General features: G+C 42.8%; 1 protein-coding gene across 6 annotated transcripts in view; it reads left to right on the top strand.

Annotated features, from left to right (window-relative positions):
• The window catches only part of Samd12 (sterile alpha motif domain containing 12), a 503,423-nt gene that overhangs the window by 415,327 nt on the left and 68,026 nt on the right, over nt 1–20,070 (top strand). For 2 of the 6 annotated variants that reach the window (XM_006521081.4, XM_006521080.4), the window contains exon 5: nt 12,798–12,884. The exons of the other annotated variants lie outside the window; for them this stretch is intronic. In XM_006521081.4, coding sequence (XP_006521144.1) covers nt 12,798–12,884 — 87 coding nt within the window. The remainder of the gene's footprint in view (nt 1–12,797; nt 12,885–20,070) is intronic. 6 annotated transcript variants of the gene reach the window in all.

The following is a 20,070-nucleotide window of genomic DNA, read 5'->3' as shown; positions in this document are numbered from 1 at the left end:
CTGCTTCAAGATACCCCAGAATCATTATTGTAGACTTGGCAGAGATCAATGGGAGCCATGACTCTATATGTATTCTCGGGGCTTCTCCACATGGTCTCTTCAACAGTGTGGTTGGACTTCTAGTGAGAAATGAGAGTTCCACCCCTCATCTAGCCTGAGGGTATAGCCTCTCAGCACCATTCCATTATTCACTGGTCAAACCAGTTAGAAGCCAGTGTGCAATCAGCAGAGGGGAACTAGAGCTGGACCTCTGCCTGAGAAGGGATCAAAGGTATTTAGTGTTTTTAAATCCATCCAAAGGTGTTAACAAAATTACCTTGCATATTTGACATAAGATTTCTACTTTCCAATTAAAACCTAAGTGGAACAGATCATTCATGCTTTATGTGTTCCTTTAGTTAGAAAACCCTTGCTTGTGATAGCACTATGATGCCTTTTGAGAAAAACCAAGAAGAAATAGACAGCACAGACTTGCCCCTCTAGGAATTTGCATCCAGATATTAGTAAAAGACAAACATGTAGCAAGGACCTATACTCATGAAACAACAACATGAAACAATATGCCTATCATAGATGAGTGCACACACACACACACACACACACACACACACACATACCTGCAGGGTTCAGACAAACAAGAGACAGTGAGGGAAGCTGGCCTGAGGTCTGTGGGTAGTGTAAGGGAGCTATGGATCCCATAAGAGGAACCTCTTAAGGACAGCTTTTCTTGGTTCTGGGTTATTGTCCCACTGTCACTAGTTCCTGCCCCTGAGATGAACTGCATGTGTTTTAGGGTTCATGAACACAGGAAGGTGGTCAGTCTAGAGCAGCCTGATTTAAAATGCAGGCTAACAGGAATCCTCCCTCAGCGTCCATCAGTGGATGAATGGTTAAAATACATGGTGTGAACTTCTGCTACAACAACTACAACTATTCAGCAATTGAAATAGCGTATATGGAACTGGGGAATGTCACACTAAGTAGAATAAGCCAAGTCCAAAAGGATGAATGCCACACAGCCTCACTTGGGTATGAAATCTTATCTGATTCAAGACATAGAAGAGTGATTACCAAAGACTTAGAGAAAGGGAAGGAAGAGTAATGGTGGAAAGGCATCCTTAGACAAGAGAAGGGAAACTGTTGGACGGCATGGAGGCCATAGTAAACAATGGGCTATAGATGAGCTTACAGCATAGATTCTAAAGTTTTCACCACAAAAGGCATGTGGAAAGTGATTGATATATGAATTAACTTACTTTACTCATTCCACAAAGTATACCTATATCTAAGTACCATATTGCACTCCAGAAAGTTTATTTGCTGGCTAAAAATTAAAATAATATTTAAAACTGTAGGTCAAATCCCTGTAAGTCTGTGAAATATTTATTTCTGATCTACCATAGGATAAAAACTGACAAAAATATACACCCTAAGGATATGTGTTTAGTTCTCATAACAGCTTAATATTGAACCTGTCCTTGGTTCGCATGTTTTCTGAACACAGACCAATAAAGAACCTTGCAGAACCTGACCTATGAACCAGACGTGGCACAACTATGTGTTAGTTGTGACTAGTAAGATTACATATAACCAAGCGGTGAAATAGAGGCCTATGGTTAGGCCCACGGAGAACTTAGGTGTCAAACAATGGACAATGAGGGTAAGTATGAGGGGACCAAAAGCACAGCATGACCAAAAGTCAGAGTCAGGAAGTCTCCAGCAACAATCAGGCCAGAGCTAGTTCTGAAGCGGACTACGGTTGTGCAGATGTGTGTCATGATTCACATGGGCCTCAGATGCAGAGTCAGGTGCTTGGATTTCCCCATAAGAAGTAGGAAGTCGTAAGTGGCGCCCAACTGTAGATAGGCTTCAGCATTAGCTCTCTAGACTTGACTTCTGCACAATCTCTTTTTCCATTCAAGACCTGGTTCAGGTTCCAGCCTCTTTAGAACCAAGAATTGTAAGTAAACGAGCTCTCTCCTATGGAATCTGACAAATCTTTTTGTCCTGCTAATATTTTATACTATTTTATATTTTATACTATTAATTGCATGGCTTGCCTCCCAAACATTTCAACCATATGACAGACAAAAATGTCCCCAGCTAGGCCTTGCTCTTCCTCTGCAGCACAGTCCTTTGCCCAGCATGATATGAATTTGGTGAGCAAGATAGGGGCACTTTTGAGGAATTATAATAAGGTAAAGGGGTTTGAGGTAGACTACAGCACCCCTTTCTGGTGGCACACAAACGTGATCCCAGTACTTGGAAGGTAGAGACAGAAGGATCAGGAGTTCATGGTTAGCCTTGGTTGCATAGACAATTTAGGATCATCCTGGGCTACGTGAAACACTGTGTAAGGAAATACTAAAGGAAGAAGAAGGAGAGAAAGAATAGATTACAGCAGAAAGTGGGATTGTTAGAGATGAAATGAGAACTAGAGAAAGAGCTTAAGAGAGAAATGTTGACCACAGACAGGCAAAAGCTACGTGAGAGTCTGCTTAGTGGATGGCCGTTGACATATGCACATCACACACTCTGTCTTGCATCACAGTGACACATCACGAATACTTCATCCAGAAATATTGAGAATAAGCTCCAAGGGTTGAGTTTTCCAGATTGTTGAAACTTACTCCTTTAAAACCCCAAATAAATCTCTCATAATTCTATCATTACACGCATTAATTCTATAATAATTTCTAGCTCGTATTCTTTACAGTATGGTGAGCCTGTGCAAACTGGACACAGACTATCCCTTTTTATTCCCAGTTGTCCAAATGACTATCAGCTACTACTAGGTGGCACTGCCTGTTGTTCCTAGCCATTTCTGTCCTGCTACTTTGCGTCACAGAACTGCTGAGTGAAGAAGAAATGGTTGTACTTAAAAGCATGACAACTGTTTCCCTTGTACTTTTCCAGATTCTTAAAGTTTTCTCACTAACGCATTTACTGCCAGCGTTAGGTTGAGTTTTATCAGAGGTCTGCACACTGATTTATAAAGAAGCAGACAGTAACTTCAAGCTTAAGAGCCAAAGTTTCTGTACCAATATTTAACTCTTCCATTGTAATTTCAAAGTGGCTGTAGGCAATACTTAAACAGATGCATGCAGCTGTGTTTCAATAAAACTTTACTTCCAATGCAGATGGTGTACCAGACTTGTCCTTCAGATGCTAGGGTTTTCCAACAGCAGTCTTAGATTATTGAAATTGCCAGAACTGAAATTTTGAAATAGAGGGATTTGACTATTAGTTAACTTTATAATAGAAATAAGAAACATATTTTCCCATGTAGAGAAATTGAATTCGTCTAACTTGATTGTAGTATTTAATTTTTTTTAAAAAAAGGATCCAGAGAAATTAACCTCTTAACCTCTTATCTGAGGACTGACCCTGTCTGACTTCTGTCTTCCCCTTTCCCCATTGTTCTTTGTCCTACTCTTTGACCTGGTCTGTTACTACAAGGTCTTGTCTTCAGGAAATAAGCAGAGTCATTAGCCAGCCAGTCATGGGGGAGAATTATAAATTTATGAGTACTGTACCTTTAAAGAAATGAAACAACTGGTGTTTGTATGGAATTCTATGCTAAGTAAATTTAGATTAGTCTCCCCACTTCCTGATTTCCAAATGAAACAAAACAAGTCTGTAATCTTCCATATACATCACATCCTGTATATATGCACAATGTATTTCTGAGATTTTTTTTAAGGTATATCTCTTTAGCTTCAGTTTTCACCAAAGATGAAAAGCTTGACCATGTCATATCTTTTAATAGATAGATAGATAGATAGATAGATAGATAGATAGATAGATAGATAGATAGATGTTGGGTTTTTTGAGGGTTTCTCTCTATAGCCCTTGCTGTCCTGGAACTCACTCTGTAGACCAGGCTGACCTCGAACTCAGAAATTCACCTGCCCCTGCTTCCCAAGTGCTGGGATTAAAGGCATGTACCACTACTGCCCGGCAAGATGTAGTTATTTTATGTGTGTGCGTTTGCTTGGATTTATGCATGTGCACTATGTGCGGGCACTGCCCACAGAGGCCAGAGAAGGCATTATACCCCACAGAATTATACCCCATAGAAGTGGAGTTACAGATGATTGGGAGATGCCTCTGTGGGTTCTGGGAAGCAAACTTAGGTCCTCTGGAAGAGTAGCAAGTTCTTTTAAGCACTGAGTAATCTCTCCAGCCCTAAACTCTACATTTGTTTGCTTAATTGGTTTATTGGTTGTTGTTGTTTGGTTTTGGTTTTTGTTTTGTTTTTGCACTGGGGCCGGGGTGTGGATTTCATTGTGTAACCCTGGCTGTCCTGGAACTTGTTCTGTAGATCAGGCTGACCTTGAGCTCCAAGATCCACTCTGCCTCCATAGTGCCAGTATTAAAGGTCTGTGCCACCACACCTGGCCAGTACGCAGATGCCATTCAAAGACTAATTACATAAGTGCAACCAGAAGATATTTCTGTGAAAACCAATGGTTCTTTTTTTCCTCTGTCCTCTCATATGTAAGGCTTCATTACATGCTAAGGCTTTTTAGCTAGCTTTCTCTTTGTTGCTGTTTTGGTGTTTCGTTTGTTTGTTTTAACATTTTGTTCATTCCTTCTTTGATAGTTTGAGACATTTAGAGAGTAGACTTTAGTCGTTTTCACATGCCACCCCCATTCTCCTTCTTATCCCCTTCCCACTCCCACTGAAATCCTTCCTTTCATTCCAGCAACTTCCTTCTACATTCGTATTTTGTTTTCTTTGTGTGGTTGTCTTGCGGTTTGTTTTGTTGTTGTTGTTTGTTTGTTTGTTTTTCTTGTATGATCCACTGAGTTCCTTAAGGTTGCTCCCCTGAGCAACGGGGAAAGATTAGTTACTAAACCATAGGCTACTTTTCAGTGGCTACACCACTGAAGGAAATGACACCCTTCACCCCCAGTAACCGTTAGCTGCCACTGAAGTCCCTCAGGAAAAGGTTGGACATTATGACCCTCTTGACCATCCTTGGTTAATGCAGGCACGCTGAATCTTGTGCAGGCAACCACAGCATCTCGGAGTCTTACGCTACATTGTGGGGGACAGAGTCTTACTGAACTTGTACCTTACCAGTTGGCAACACAAGCTGAGCACCAGGCTCCAACAAGCCACCTGCCTGTGACCTGTTTCACTTCCCTACCCACCCACTCCCACTTCTTGGCCCTGGCATTCCCCTGTACTGAGGCATATAATGTTTGCACGACCAATGGGCCTCTCTTTCCACTGATGTTTCACTTCAGGAAGAAGAGGATTTGAGTTCACTTCCGGGTTCTGCTTGTTAAAATTCTAAAACAAGCCTTGCTCAAAGCAAGTTTGAAAATTAACAAGGTAGTGGCTTTTTGGTTGTTGTTATCTAATTTCTACATAACACACTGCACCAAATCTCAGAGGCTCCAAACATGAATTATTCTTCGGGCATACTGTTGAAAACCGGGAAAGCTTAATAAGAACCTCTTATCTTCTATTCCCTGTCCCATTACCTGGGGCTGAGGATCCACAACCCAGACAGGCTGCCCAACTGGTGGGCAGTGAATCTGGTTGCTCAATGTCAGTTGGGGCACTCAGCTTCCCTCCGTGTGGGCCTCTGCATGTACCTTCTGGGCTTATTGATTGCATACGGCTATGCTTGAAGGGAAACAATGTCCCGTTCCTCCCGGGAAGTAAGGCTAGAACCTTACCATCTCTGCCGTATTCTCTTGACAGAGCTCAGGACAGGCTTGGCTCAGGTTCAAAAGGTCCCTTTCAGTGAGTGGGGAGCAACAGCATAGAACTTGCAACCAATGAGTCCAGTCATGGTTTTACAGCTCCTACAATATGAATTTTACTCCAAAAAGAAACAGATTAAAATCCAATATTTTTATCTCTTTTCTAAAAGAATGGAGTCCAGCCACAGTGCCCTCTTTTTTCCCCTCAGAATGAATGAGTTTAGACATAGGAGCTTTTTACGTAAGTACACTGTTGCTGTCTTCAGACACACCAGAAGAGAGCATCAAATTCCATTACAGATGGTTGTGAGCCACCATATAGTTACTGGGAATCGAACTCAGGACCTCTGGAAGATCAGTCAGTGCTCTTAACTGCTGAGCCATCTCTCCAGTCCCAGTACCCTCTTTTGATCCTCACCATAGTCTCACTCTTTATAAAAAGAGAATGGACCTGAGATTTGTTGGCTGTCCATTGGTCACAAGACCCATGAGAAGCAAACTCTCATTTAATATTCTCCAGTGCTTTTGAGATGCAGTCTTTCCATAATTCTAACATTTCTAAATTGTACATTTTACAGTCTATGACAACTGGAGGTCATGTGGCAGTCTTGCATGTAAGTATTTGGCTGTGATTGTTCATATTTTTATCACCTCGACCAAGTTTAATTGCTATTTAAAACAGCTTCTGAAATATTACACTATAATTTGGCACTGAAGCAAAAATGTATCTTGTAAGCCAAAAGTCATGAAGCAGCGCCATCCACGAGGCACATTTCGACACTGAAGGTATAACCACTATTTTATAGGTTTTTGCAAAGTGGCAATCTGAGCTTTGCACTCTGAAAGAAATACGTAATAAATAAATGAAGGTGTGTCGAGTTTTATTACTGAAATACATGCAGAGGGATTACCTATCACATGTGAAGCCGGTACCTAAAGGCAGAGAAACTGCGAGATTTGTTCAGAAGAGATGACAGAAAGCAAGAAGCAATAGAAGGCTTTTATTGTTGCCTGTGCAGGACTATCAAAGCATTCTGTCATAGCTTAATTGGTCCTGGGGTTTTGTTATTCTGTCTTATTGGTTTGTTTTTATATGCAGCTTGGGTGGTACGCTGGCTGCTTTTGATGTCAACTTGATACAAACTAGAGCCACCTGAGAGAAAGGAGCCTCAATTGAGAACGTGCATCCATTCAGTTAAAGTCTAGGCAATCCTGAAGGGCATTTCCTTAATTAGTGATTGACGTGCAAGGGCCCAGACCATTGTGGATGGTGCCATCCCTCAGCTGTAGCCTGGGTTCTATAGCAAAGCAAGCTGAGCAAACCATGGGGAGTAAGCCAGTAAGCAGCACCCCTTCATGGCCTCTGCATCAGCTCCTGCCTCCTGGTTCCTTTCCCTGCTTAAGTTCCTGTCGGGACTTCCCTCGGTGATGGGCAGTTACCTAGAAGTATAAGTGAAATAAACCCTTTCTTTCTCACCTTGATGTTGATCAAGATGTCTTGTCCCTATAGTAAAAGCCCTGACAAAGACAGATGGGATGAAATATGGTGAGAGAGAGAGAGCGAGAGGGAGCAAGAGAGCGAGCGTCAAATGTCTGAATTCTTTACAAAGGGGGACGCTATTGTTGCCTTCAGTCTCCCAGGTGATGCTTTTCAGGTGGAAAGCAGCCTAGCTTGGTGCTGGAAAGATATGATGCTGTCAGGTGTTAGACCCAAGCCTTGTATCTCCACCAAACCTCAACCACACGTACAAAACGTCTTTACAATGTCTCAAAAGCAAACTCTTTAAGGGTAGCTAATGAAAAAATGCTTATTTGTATACACAGGGGTTTATATATATATATATGTATATATATATATATATATAGAATATGGGGTTTTTTTAATTAAGAATTTTCTTCATTTACATTTCCAATGCTATCCCAAAAGTCCCCCATACCCTCCCCCACCCCACTTCCCTACCCACCCACTCCCACTCCTTGCCCTGGCATTCCCCTGTACTGAGGCATATAATGTTTGCATGACCAATGGGCCTCTCTTTCCACTGATGGCCGATTAGGCCATCTTCTAATACATATGCAGCTAGAGACACGAGCTCCAGGGGGTACTAGTTAGTTCATATTGTTGTTCCACCAATAGGGTTGCAGATCCCTTTAGCTCCTTGGGTACTTTCTCTAGCTCCTCCATTGGGGGCCCTGTGTTTCATCCAATAGCTGACTGTGAGCATCCACTTCTGTGTTTGCTAGGCCCCAGCCTAGCCTCACGAGAGACAGCTATATCAGGGTCCTTTCAACAAAATCGTGCTAGTGTGTGCAATGGTGTCAGTCTTTGGAGGCTGATTATGGGATAGATCCCTGGGTATGGCATTCTCTAGATGTTCCATCCTTTTGTCTCAGCTCCAAATGTTGTCTCTGTAACTCCTTCCATGGGTGTTTTGTTCCCAATTCTAAGAAGGGGCAAAGTGTCCACACTTTGGTCTTCATTCTTCTTGAGTTTCATGTGTTTTGCAAATTGTATCTTATATCTTGGGTATTCTAAGTTTCTGGGCTAATATCCACTTATCAGTGAGTACATATCATGTGAGTTCTTTTGTGATTGGGTTATCTCACTCGGGATGATGCCCTCCAGGTCCATCCATTTGCCTAGGAATTTAATAAATTCATTATTTTTAATAGCTGAGTAGTACTCCATTGTGTAAATGTACCACATTTTCTGTATCCATTCCTCTGATGAGGGGCATCTGGGTTCTTTCCAGCTTCTGGCTTTTATAAATAAGGCTGCTATGAACATAGTGGAGCATGTGTCCTTCTTACCGGTTGGAGCATCTTCTGGATATATGCCCAGGAGAGGTATTGTGGGATCCTCCGGTAGTATTATGTTCAATTTTCTGAGGAACCGCCAGACTGATTTCCAGAGTGGTTGTAAAAGTTTGCAATCCCACCAACAATGGAGGAGTGTTCCTCTTTCTCCACATCCTCGCCAGCATCTGCTGTCACCTGAATTTTTGATCTTAGCCATTCTGATTGGTGTGAGGTGGAATCTCAGGGTTATTTTGATTTGCATTTCCCTGATGATTAAGGATGCTGAACATTGTTTCAGGTGCTTCTCAGCCATTCAGTATTCCTCAGGTGAGAATTCTTTGTTTAGCTCTGAGCCCCATTTTTAATGGGGTTATTTGATTTTCTGGAGTCCACCTTCTTGAGTTCTTTACATATATTGGATATTAGTCCCCTATCTGATTAGGATAGGTAAAGATCCTTTCCCAATCTGTTGGTGGCCTTTTTGTCTTATTGATGGTGTCTTTTGCCTTACAGAAGCTTTGCAATATTTAAGGGCCACATAATACCAAGTTAATCAGTCACTGTACTGAAATGGGAATAATTTAAATTACTAAATGTGTGGCGGTGCTTGAGGGCTGGAGTAGATTTGGGGAAGGTTTCCCAAACTGTCATTTTAAGATAGTACATGAAGCATTCCTTGGCATCTTGCAGAAGTAAGTCATAGTTTTACCCTGTATTGCTCATTGAGTGCAAAGTGTGCCAGGGGTTTCCTGTCCTTTCCCTTGCCTGGGCCAGTGCCATGTAGGGAAAGCACAGGCAGCAGCAAAGGTCAGCTTCCCTAATCTTTACTACCATGGCCAAGGTAGGAGTGGAGTCCCCAGACTGTCACTGCTATAACATGAGGATTCCGTCACTTCTTACATGGTCCTTTTCAGATATACCATGCCCACGTGTTGAAAAGACTATACTACGTAACTAGGGCTGGAACTTAGGTGTGTATAATACAGTCCCCTTCTCCTTGGAGTTTCTTTAACTAGAAGAGATATTTGGCAGAATTCCTTATCATAACTGTAAACATCAATGAGCATACCTCCACTTCCTCATGTCTCAGGAATCTTGCCCTTACTTATGTACAGGACATTGTAAGTCATGGACTCGCCGTGAATGTTTCTCAGTGCACCTGGAACTGCCTGAGGATAAGAGCAAGGGTTAGGTGACATTCCTTTTTCATGTATCCAGTGTTTAGTATGGTGACTGAGATGGCAATCAAGAAATGACATTGAGGGGCTGGTGAGATGGCTCAGTGGGTAAGAGCACCCGACTGCTCTTCCAAAGGTCAGGAGTTCAAATCCCCGCAACCACATGGTGGCTCATAACCATCCGTAATGAGATCTGACTCCCTCTTCTGGAGTGTCTGAGGACAGCTACAGTGTACTTTAAATAAATAAATCTTTAAAAAAAAAAAAAAGAAATGACATTGAGGCTATAAGAGGTAGTACATGACTCAGTCCCAGCCTTGTGAAGCAGAGACAGTAGACTCATGAGTTCAAGCACAGCCTGTGCTATATAGAAAAATTGTAGGAAGGATGGAAAGAAGGGAGAAAACCGTGTTGGAGGGCATGGAGCTCAATGGTCAATTGCACCGTGGATGAAAATAAAGATTATTCTCTCTATTCATTCAACAGAATGAATACAGAGTTCCAGAGCAAATCAAGGAGGCTTTAGCAAGAATATGTGACATCTTCTTGGCTATAAACAGACTGACTATCTCAGCTATCCTTGTAAGAAAGGTAAAACTAGGCAGAGAAGCATAGCAGGAAGCAGAGGTTGGCATTTAACCAACTTCTCTATGATGTATTGTGGTGAAGGCCAAGTAAAGATGTTGAGGTATTCTGGGCTGGAGAGATCACTCGGTGGTCTAGAGTTCTTACATCGCTTCTGCAGTACTCAGCACTCATGTCAGACAGCTCATACCCACCTATAACGAACTCCAGTCCATGTGACCTCCATACATATACTGGTACAGCCGTACATGTCATATGTTTATAGGTGACTTCTTGGGATTCAATAATATATCAGGAGTCTTGTCCCTAGAAAAATTGATTCTCCCACTCAGAAACCACTGGTTGCCTGTAGCTAACTCTTCATCCAGTTGTGAAACCTTGTGAAATCCCCCACCCCCCTATCAACAATGACATGACTGGTCTGGTCATCTGCAAATTTTGTTTACACAAAAGTATTGTTGAGATTTCATGAGTGTACCATCCCTGTATTGTCCAGAATAGACTATCTCATGACTGGCATCCTGGTCCTCTGGCCCTTACCATCTTCTTGCCCCACTCTTCAGTGGTGTTCCCTGAGCCTTAGGCATACAAGTTCTATTGTAGATGCACCAACTTGAGATGCGCTCCCCAGAGTATTTTATTCTTTGCATTTTGACCAGGTGTTCACCTCTATAGTAAGATGCTCTGCTTTGAGCAGAACAGGAAGATGGTCCAGGCAGCTTCCCATTAGGAAATTATACTTAGGCTTAACAAGTACATGTACCATATGTGCTTATTCACAGCACTGAGAAGGAAGAATCAGGTTGGCCTTTGGGAGTTAAGGCCAGCCTGTTCACATAATGAGTTCCAGGCCAGTCAGAGCTATAGTATAGAGTAAGACCCCATCTTGGACCAAAGAGTGCTATCCTGGAGCCACAAAGGTGGGTCAGCCACTAAGCCCACACTCGTCTTCCAGTTCAGTGTTCAGCACCAACACGAGCTGGATCACAACCACTTGTCACACCAGCTCTAAGGACTCCAATGCCCTTCTGGGGCTTTTGTAGGATTTACACTCATGTACACACACACTCACACCCACACAGAAATACACACACAAATACACCAGGTCGTCTGCAATGGTGACCACATTCCTGTGGAAGAAATGCAGTACGTACCCATCTCCAGAATACCACTGCCCACTCCATACAGGCTCCATCAGGTAGTACTAATGCACCCCAGCTTCTCTGGGCAAGAGTTCTCCCATTTTGAAATAGAGCAGATTATCATATCAACCACCAAGCTATGGGGAGGCTTCAAAGGACCCATGTGAACCCCATTTTCGCATGACAGTGTGCCACAAATGTGAGCTGCTATTATCCCTTCTCATCTGTGTTCCCTGATTCCCTCATCCAAACAGAGATGATAATAGTAGTTCCCCACCACCACCTCATTTCCTTTGGGCCCTGACAGGCTGAAATGCAATTAAATGTGTGAAAACACATTGGAAGTTAAACACTGCATGGTAAGATGGGACAAGGGCCGCTCGCTGCCTATCCTTAGCAGAAAGCTGGTCCCAATTGCCTGGACCACAAGTCAGGGAGCTTGAATCTCTGAACTGCTGGCTGCAGGTGTGTGCATGGGAGTAGCTTCTCTGGATGTAGAACGTCAAGGTGAAGGCCTTTGCATTTGACTGGTCCAAGATTATGTAAAGATGGCAAGGAGACATCTAAGCGAGAAATAAATAAGGTTTAAACCCTGCAGCCTCGCAAATCAGTGAAATTTCAAAAGTCATACTTTTGGACATCTGGGCTCTATTACCTGAAATCCCATTAAAGCTTCAGCTTCATAATTCTGCGTGGAAACTGGTAAATTGCAAGATCCTGCCGATGGCCACCAGCCAGTTCAAGCAATTAATCACAAAAGTCCCCAAGTAGGTTTGTACTTCATGCCAAGTGGATTCTTTGAGGGGAAACAGTGTACACAAAAGAAAGTGCCCAATCCACCCAGTTTCATAGCAACACACTTTGTAGCTCTGCCCACACAGAGAAATGATCTGTTATCATTAAGACATCGAAGCCTCATAACTTTTTCCTCAATGGAAATTAATACTCACTATAGTCCAGGGAAGATCTCCAAATCTCATTAACTGTAACACAGACTATAACCTGCTGATTCCAGTTTAGACAAACCAAGCCCAGCCCTTTCCTCACCCACACTGAGTTGTCATGGGGGGAGAGGGAAGCTTGGGCTCAGTTTGAGCGGAGTGCCTTTTTATTTTCCCCATTCTGGTCTGCCTTCGCTACTTACATCTGCCCATTGTGTCCAGGTCCCAAATCAAAGGCCACTGCACTGTAACTTTGGATCCTGGCTTCAGAATCCTGACAGAGAGACTCCAAGCTGGAACAGCTCATAACAAAGGTTCTATTTCCCCTAAGGTTTCTTGTTTGGTTTTGCTGAGTCCAAGGGGTTTGAGTAAATCTTCTACACTTCAGCATGTTTATAAAGTTGTCCTTAATTACCATTTTGTATATATAGGGATTCTGGGAACGTGCAGAGGGGAAGCTTCAGGCCACACTGAAGAGAACAGGAAGGAGGCGGGTGTCACAAGAAGAAAGCTACTATGTGAGTGACAGCAGAGGGTGCTCCCCTTGCTGCATCACTTTCGTTTCTGAAGCCAGCTTGCTCAATCTCTGTCTTCATTTTCTCCTCTACACTGCAGTAGCAAGTACTTTTATTTACATGTGGACCTGCAAGTATAAATGAAGTAAAAATTAAAGCTAGAAGTTTCCATAGGCTGGAGAGACAGACGGCATGGAGCGTTAAGAGCACTTGCTTCAAATGTGAGAACCTGAGTTCAAATCCCAAGTATCACCATAAAAAGCCAGGCAGGGCACTGACCTACCTCTAACCACTAATGCTACAGAATGTGGAGCCAGGCAGATCTCTGAGGCTACCTGGACAGACAGACAGTCTAGCCAGTGAGCTAGGTTCAGTCAGAGACTTGCTGGCTTAAAGAAATAAAATGGAAAGTAATAGAGTAGGATACCAGACATCCTCATGTAACCTCCACACAAGTGCAGGGATATATGCATCTGCATACACTCATACGATCAGGTATACTATACACACCACCACCATCACTAACACACACACATACACACACACATACACAATGTACTCTTCACACTTCACTGTGCTCAGTGAACACATACAGCTAATGGCTACTGTATTCCAACAGTTAGAACACTTCAGTCACGCACACGCACACACACATACACATGCACACACACACACACACACACATACACACACATACACACACACACACACACACACACACACACACACACACACACACACACAAAGCTCAAGCTGCCAGTGAGTGCTACGGTAGGAGGTTGGGAGCCCTCAGACCTTGCTAGAGTGTGGTCCATGTATTAGTAACACTGAGTGGTCCATGTCTTCGTGACACTGGTATCATCCTAGAGAGCTTGTAGAATTCCATGATCAGCAATATGACAGCCTGTGGTTCATCACAGATTGAAAGTTAAGAAGCACTCGCTATGGTTACCCTCGGCTTTAAGAGTGTGCGCTGATGTTCATCATTGGCTGTCACCTCTGTTTGTTTGCTTTTAGCTTGCATAGCACTGTTCCCTGGAGAGGCTCTTCTAGGCCCTGTTGAGACTACACATTGAAAGGCGAATCACTAAGCAGCCTTGGAGACTCCCATAGAAGGGTGCTTCTCTCTTTCTCTTGAAAAAGCTTCAGGCACTGGAGAAAAAAAAAGTTTTTTTAATCATTCCTTCTCTAAAGAAGAGAAATCTTAGGTAAGGGTGCTTTTCTGTAAAAGGCCATGTTGGATTGGCCAACAGGGAACTCTTGACATTAAGTAAAGTGAAATAGTGCAAACAGGCGGAGAAGAATAGAGGAGTGAATGACAGAAAAAAACCGCAAGCAGGGAAAAAAAGAAAACCTGAGTTTGCTCAGACAGTTGGCAAGCAGGAAGCAAGTTGTAAGCTGGGTTACAGAAGCCCGGGTAGAGAAGCCAGGAGATAAACTAGGAAGCAATCCCCAGGATGTTCCCGGCCAGCTGGCTGATGTTGTAGAAGGGAGTTGCAACAGAGACTGGGATTGAACTTCAAAATATATCCCTGTGCTCTCTCTTTGATTCATTGTTGCTACTACCACTGGACTGAGTTTTCTATGGAAGGTTCGGTAGGCTTTTAGCATGGCTGTCAGAGTGCACTGACTTGAGACACTTACCTCTCTGTCCAGTGCAAAGGATGGAATCACTGAGGTTAGCCCAGACTAATTGGCTGTACCGATGGCATCCCTGCTGAGAGCAGCTGGCTGGATGGTCCTTTCTCCCAGAAGTGCATCATTTCATATTTGTGTGGTACAAGATGATCATCGGCGGCTCTCAGCTGGTATCTGGTTCACTAGAGCTGTGCATCAGAGGAGAGTGTTGCTATTCTAGGGGAAGTCATTTCTAAAGACTCAAGGCAATAGCTACCCTAAATGCTCACAGACTTTTAGATCACTACATATAGTGAAACCCCTATCCCACTTCTCAATAGAGAGGAAGAGCGGGCACTCCACCCCAGCTCCTTCCACTCAGACCTGAAGGAACTGCTAACTTTGCTCATGAAGCTGTCTTCATAGTTTCATATGAAAATTCATTCTCTCCTTCTACAAACACCTCAAGAGCAACTTTGATATCTCCCACATTTTCCCCCATGGCACAGAAAGAGACAAGAGATGCATTTTTCCCTGAAGGAATTTAAGGGTCATAACAATTTTCAGAAAGGCAGACTAGACATAATATCAGCCCCTACAACATGATCAGAAATTCAAATCCATGGTCCTACTCTAAAAGGAATGAATCCAATCCCTCCTATTTGGAGCACAGAAATATGTCCCGAGTTCCCTGAAAGACTTCTACACAACATGAAGTACTTACCTAGGGACAGATATGTTATCAATTGATGCTAATACATGACACAGCAGGTACGAATATAGTGTCATCATATGGATTCGAAACCCCACAAGCCCTATACCATCAAAGCAGTGTAGAACAAACACATCATCCAGTGTCCAAAGGAATATGTGCATGCAGAAGTCTGCAGGAAGCATGAGGTATTAGAAGGATGCAGCATGTCTGGGTCCCTGGGATGTTGCATAAGTTAGATAGCTCACACGGTTCTCAAAGCCTACTCTTGCCTGCCCTATTCTACAACCCAGCATTGGATCGCTGTTTTGTATTATATTCAGGATTCTTGTTATTTTGTTATATGAAAAAAAAAAAAACCAAAGCTATAAACCACATTTTCCCACAGCCGATACCACTTTTCTCTGTCTGAAGGACAAATAACTGCTCTTTAAATACTGGGGGAAAGACGTGGGTGTTTCATGGTCTACTGCCAAACTGGCTTCATGAGCATTACAGTAGCTCTTGTTACACATATAGCTTTCCAATCTTCCCACTGGACATTCGGAACCAGAGGGAGAGAACTAGACAAAGCAAAAAAATTAGAGAGCTCCCTGAGGTGAGTCTCACGCAGGCAAGTCGGAAGACCTGCAGTGCAAATGTCAGCTTTTAAACCCTGGAAGCAGCAGACACAATTTAACCTGCGTGACTCAAGAGCTGATTTCGGAAAGGTTTGGTTCGGGTTTGTTTTTCCGTGGTCAGACTTGTAAATTTAGGGGATAAAGCAGTGGATGTGGATCAATGATTAAAGGACTCACTGCTGAAGCGTGAGGACCAGAATCGAGGTAAAGCAGGAGAATGGGTGCACATCTGTAATTCCAGAGCTACTCCGACACAATGGGGAACACAGAAAAGACAGTCCCCAGAAATTTGGCAGGGAGCTAGCCAGACACTGCAACCATGGACTACAAGAACCTTGTCTCATGCAAGGTGAGAGTCAAGGACTGCCCATTAACCCATTAACTCACACAGCACACACACCATGGCTTATGAGCACTAACCATTCACATAAACACAGCCCTGTCTCTCTCTCTCTCTCTCTCTCTCTCTCTCTCTCTCTCTCTCTCACACACACACACACACACACACACACACACACACACACACACACATACGTGGAGAGAGAGAAAGCAAAAGAGATTTTGAAAATTCCTTTTAAAAATAAAAATTAATAGCATACTTTTAGCGACACAGTAATTTTGTACATCTATGGGGATACAGTGTGATAATCTGAAATGTACACAGAATAATCGAAGCAAGGTAACTAGAATTAGTTAAAGGTGCAGTGACTCCTCGGCCAGATAGCACTGAGTAACAACCAGTTCTACGTGTAGTACGAGAGTATGAGAACAAGGCCAGTGTTTTCTCACCCTGCTGTGGTCTCACCCTTGCCCTACTACCCAGAACAGAGAGAAAAAGAACTGCCCATGCAACATGATATTTTCAAATAAGGGAGTTTCCTCCACACCTGAATCCTTCAGAACCCCCCAGAGTCCATGAGGACTGCAGAGTCAGGCAGCAGAAACCCTCTTCGTCTTACCATATCAAGGGCCAGTCAAATTCTAATAGGAAAAGAGAAACTATTGAGTACAGGAATTTGAGATGGTGGCAAAAATCCTTCCATCCTGTGTAAGTGTTTATTTCCTATATAACACTTCTGGAAAAAGCAAGCACTTAAGCATGTCTTAGGCAAATCAAGGGATAGCCTGGCCTAAAGGCCACAGCCGGGCCTGGGTCACTTATTTCTATTCACCTGGCTTTTTTTTTTTTCATCTGTAGAATGAAGTTAGCATCCCCATTTAACTTGGTTGCTGCAAAGTAGACCTTGTCCTGAGTGTAATGCTGGGCACACCATGACTACCTGGCTACTGATACTTTTTACTGAAATTGTCATGTCATTTGTAAACTGTACTACTCAAAGATTTCCATGGAAACAAAATACCATCAAATGACATATGTGTGTGTCTATGTGTGTGTGTATGATTTGATGATACATGTATGTATATATATGCACATATGTGTATATACATGTATACAAACACATATATTAGACACAGACTTAGTTTAGGAATAGACTTAGTTTAATTATAGAAACTACAAAGTCTCAACATCTATAAGCTTGAGGAAGAAAATTATAGTTGTGCTCTGAGACTGTATCCAAAGGCAGAAGACAACCAATGTCCTAGCAACAGACAACAGTGTCTTAGTCAGGGTTTCTATTCCTGCACAAGCATCATGACCAAGAAGCAAGTTGGGGAGGAAAGGGTTTATTCGGCTTACACTTCCATACTGATGTTCATCACCAAGGAAGTCAGGACTGGAACTCAAGCAGGTCAGGAATCAGGAGCTGATACAGAGGCCATGGAGGGATGTTCCTTACTGGCTTGCTTTCCCCTGGCTTGCTCAGACTGCTCTTTTATAGAACCCAAGACTACTAGCCCAGAGATGGTCCCAACCACAAGGGGCCTTTCCCCCTTGATCACTAATTGAGGAAATGCCTTACAGTTGGATTTCATGGAGGCATTTCCTCAACTGAAGCTCCTTTCTCTGTGATAACTCCAGCTGTGTCAAGTTGACACAAAACTAACCAGTACAAACAGAAACATGAGTTAACCTCTGTTAGTCAGTCCTTTGCCTGTTCAAGTTTGAGGCCTGTGCAGATTATGGAGGGCCACAGCTTTTCCTAACTTGCCAATGCAGACAGTCATCTCTCACATAAATATCTTTATAGAGACACTAGAATAACGGCTAACTACATATGTGGACACCCTGAAGCTCAGTTTGAGTTGACACAAAAAGCTAACCTTCACAGCATGATGGCTTCCACTTTTCTAGGACACATGAGAAGTAACAGGATATATATATATATATATATATATATATATATATATATATATCCACCATCCTCATATAGGAGAGGGTAAAATCTTAAAACTGATTCTTTAATCATATTCTCAGTGAGGGGGATACCCTTTAGTTTCTTGTGGACAAGGAGTGGTAGAAATGGAACCAGTACCCCCAAAACCACATACCTGATAGCAAAGCTTAGCTTTATGGCCACATACATCACTTTTGTCCTTCCCTTATCATGTAACTTCTTCCAAACGTACTAATTAATTGAGCGAACCTGTCTAAATCATCCGATCTTGATTTTTCTAATGGCATGCCTGTGAGGGTTCTAGAAGTTAGGAGTGATTTGGTTTTAAAGGTTTTGATTGCATTGAATATAAAAATCAAATAAGATGAGAAAATGATGACTGGAAGAGGGGTTTGAAATTCACCTCCTTTCCTGTGCAGACAAGAGGCCCTCTTAGGTTGGTTTTTATCTTGACCTATTTTGAGAGTGATATATTTGGCTCACAACCAAGAATAGAAAATAAGCAAAGATCTCTGCCTGCTAAAGCAACCTTAGCACATTTGACATTTCAAGCTGGAGAAGTCTTTCTTGGGGAACTCTCCTACGCATTCTTAGGTGTTTAGCAGTGTCTTGACCTCCACTCGCTAGATGGTAGTAGTAACCTCCATGAGTAATGACTGGAAATGTTTTCCATACAGTGCCAGTTGTCCCTCATGGAACAAAACCTGTACTCATTTGAGAACCACTACAGCCAAGCTATGAAAGACTATAAACTGTTAAAAGAGAAATGAGCTACCTTTCTGTAGGTAAAACTCGTCTACAGCACCCCATAGCTAGGATTTGTGTTTAATGAAAACTAGTTTACACAACACAATTACTTCTTTCTCTCCTCTACTCCTATTGGAGTTAGAGATTTTTTTTCCTAACATACAGTCCATCTTACAGTCAGTGGTTAGAGCAGATCTGGTTTCTGGCCTCAGCCCTATGCATTCTAGCCACAGGGCAGTGACAAACTCATGTACCTGCCCTCCTCTCTCAGGTGATTATGGAGACCCCTGAAATGGGACTGGTGTTCCAGCCAATGATTGTCTATAAAATCTTAGTAACCCACAGTGCCTGCTCAGTAAATCTTAGACCTGCTTACTGGCTGTTATTTTGGGCAACTGCAGCACTAACTCACACCTGATACAAATTACAAAAAATATATCCAGAAGCAATTCAGGCCCACCCCACCCCCAAAGACCTCAAACTTAACTTGCCTGAAAAACACATTCTTTCGTGAAGACATGTCCTTTGCTTTCTGAATAGAAGACTTTCCCAGGGAGAAGTCTTATTTGTTCCTTTCCCATCATGAGATGTGGAGTTACCTGACATCTTTCCTCTGAACGTGCCCAGCCTTCTTCCTTTGTTGCTGGGGTGAGAGGAGGTAACCCTGAACACTTAACTCCAAAAATCTGTTCCCGAGCCTTCTGCCAAGTTGCCTGTTGCCTGCCAGGCAAGTCACTGCCTGCCTTTGAAGTGTCAGAACCTCCCTTTATCAGGCAACTGTCTGAATGTCTGCTCTAATCTGGAGGAGAGTGGAACCAGAGTAGAGGGACTGTGGCCTGGAAGGTGGCAGGAAAGTGCAAAGGCCTGATATATGGGCATTCTGTTTCTTTTCCTAGCCTTTGAACATGGAGATATTTGTGTCTCTGATTTTCAATGGAACTTTGGGAACTGTGACAATAATAAAACAGTAGGCCCTCACCAGTTCTTTTTTACTTGCTAAGCATGGTGTCACATGCCTTTCCTATGAGCTCATTTTGTCATCAAGGCAACCCAATGAGGTGGCGAGTGCATTGCCTATTTTAAAGATGAAGCAACTAAGTTTTGAAAAAAAAAATTGTGGTTTTTACATCACACAGCTGGACTATGATGAGCCCGAGAAGTGAGCAGAGATCAGCCAGAACCCATGGCCTGGCCAA

The sequence above is a fragment of the Mus musculus genome, chromosome 15, assembly GCF_000001635.26.
Source record: "Mus musculus strain C57BL/6J chromosome 15, GRCm38.p6 C57BL/6J".
In the NCBI taxonomy this organism is placed as follows: Eukaryota; Metazoa; Chordata; class Mammalia; order Rodentia; family Muridae; genus Mus; species Mus musculus.
Note: the sequence above shows the minus strand (reverse complement) of the source record. Positions and strands in the feature narration are given on the sequence as shown.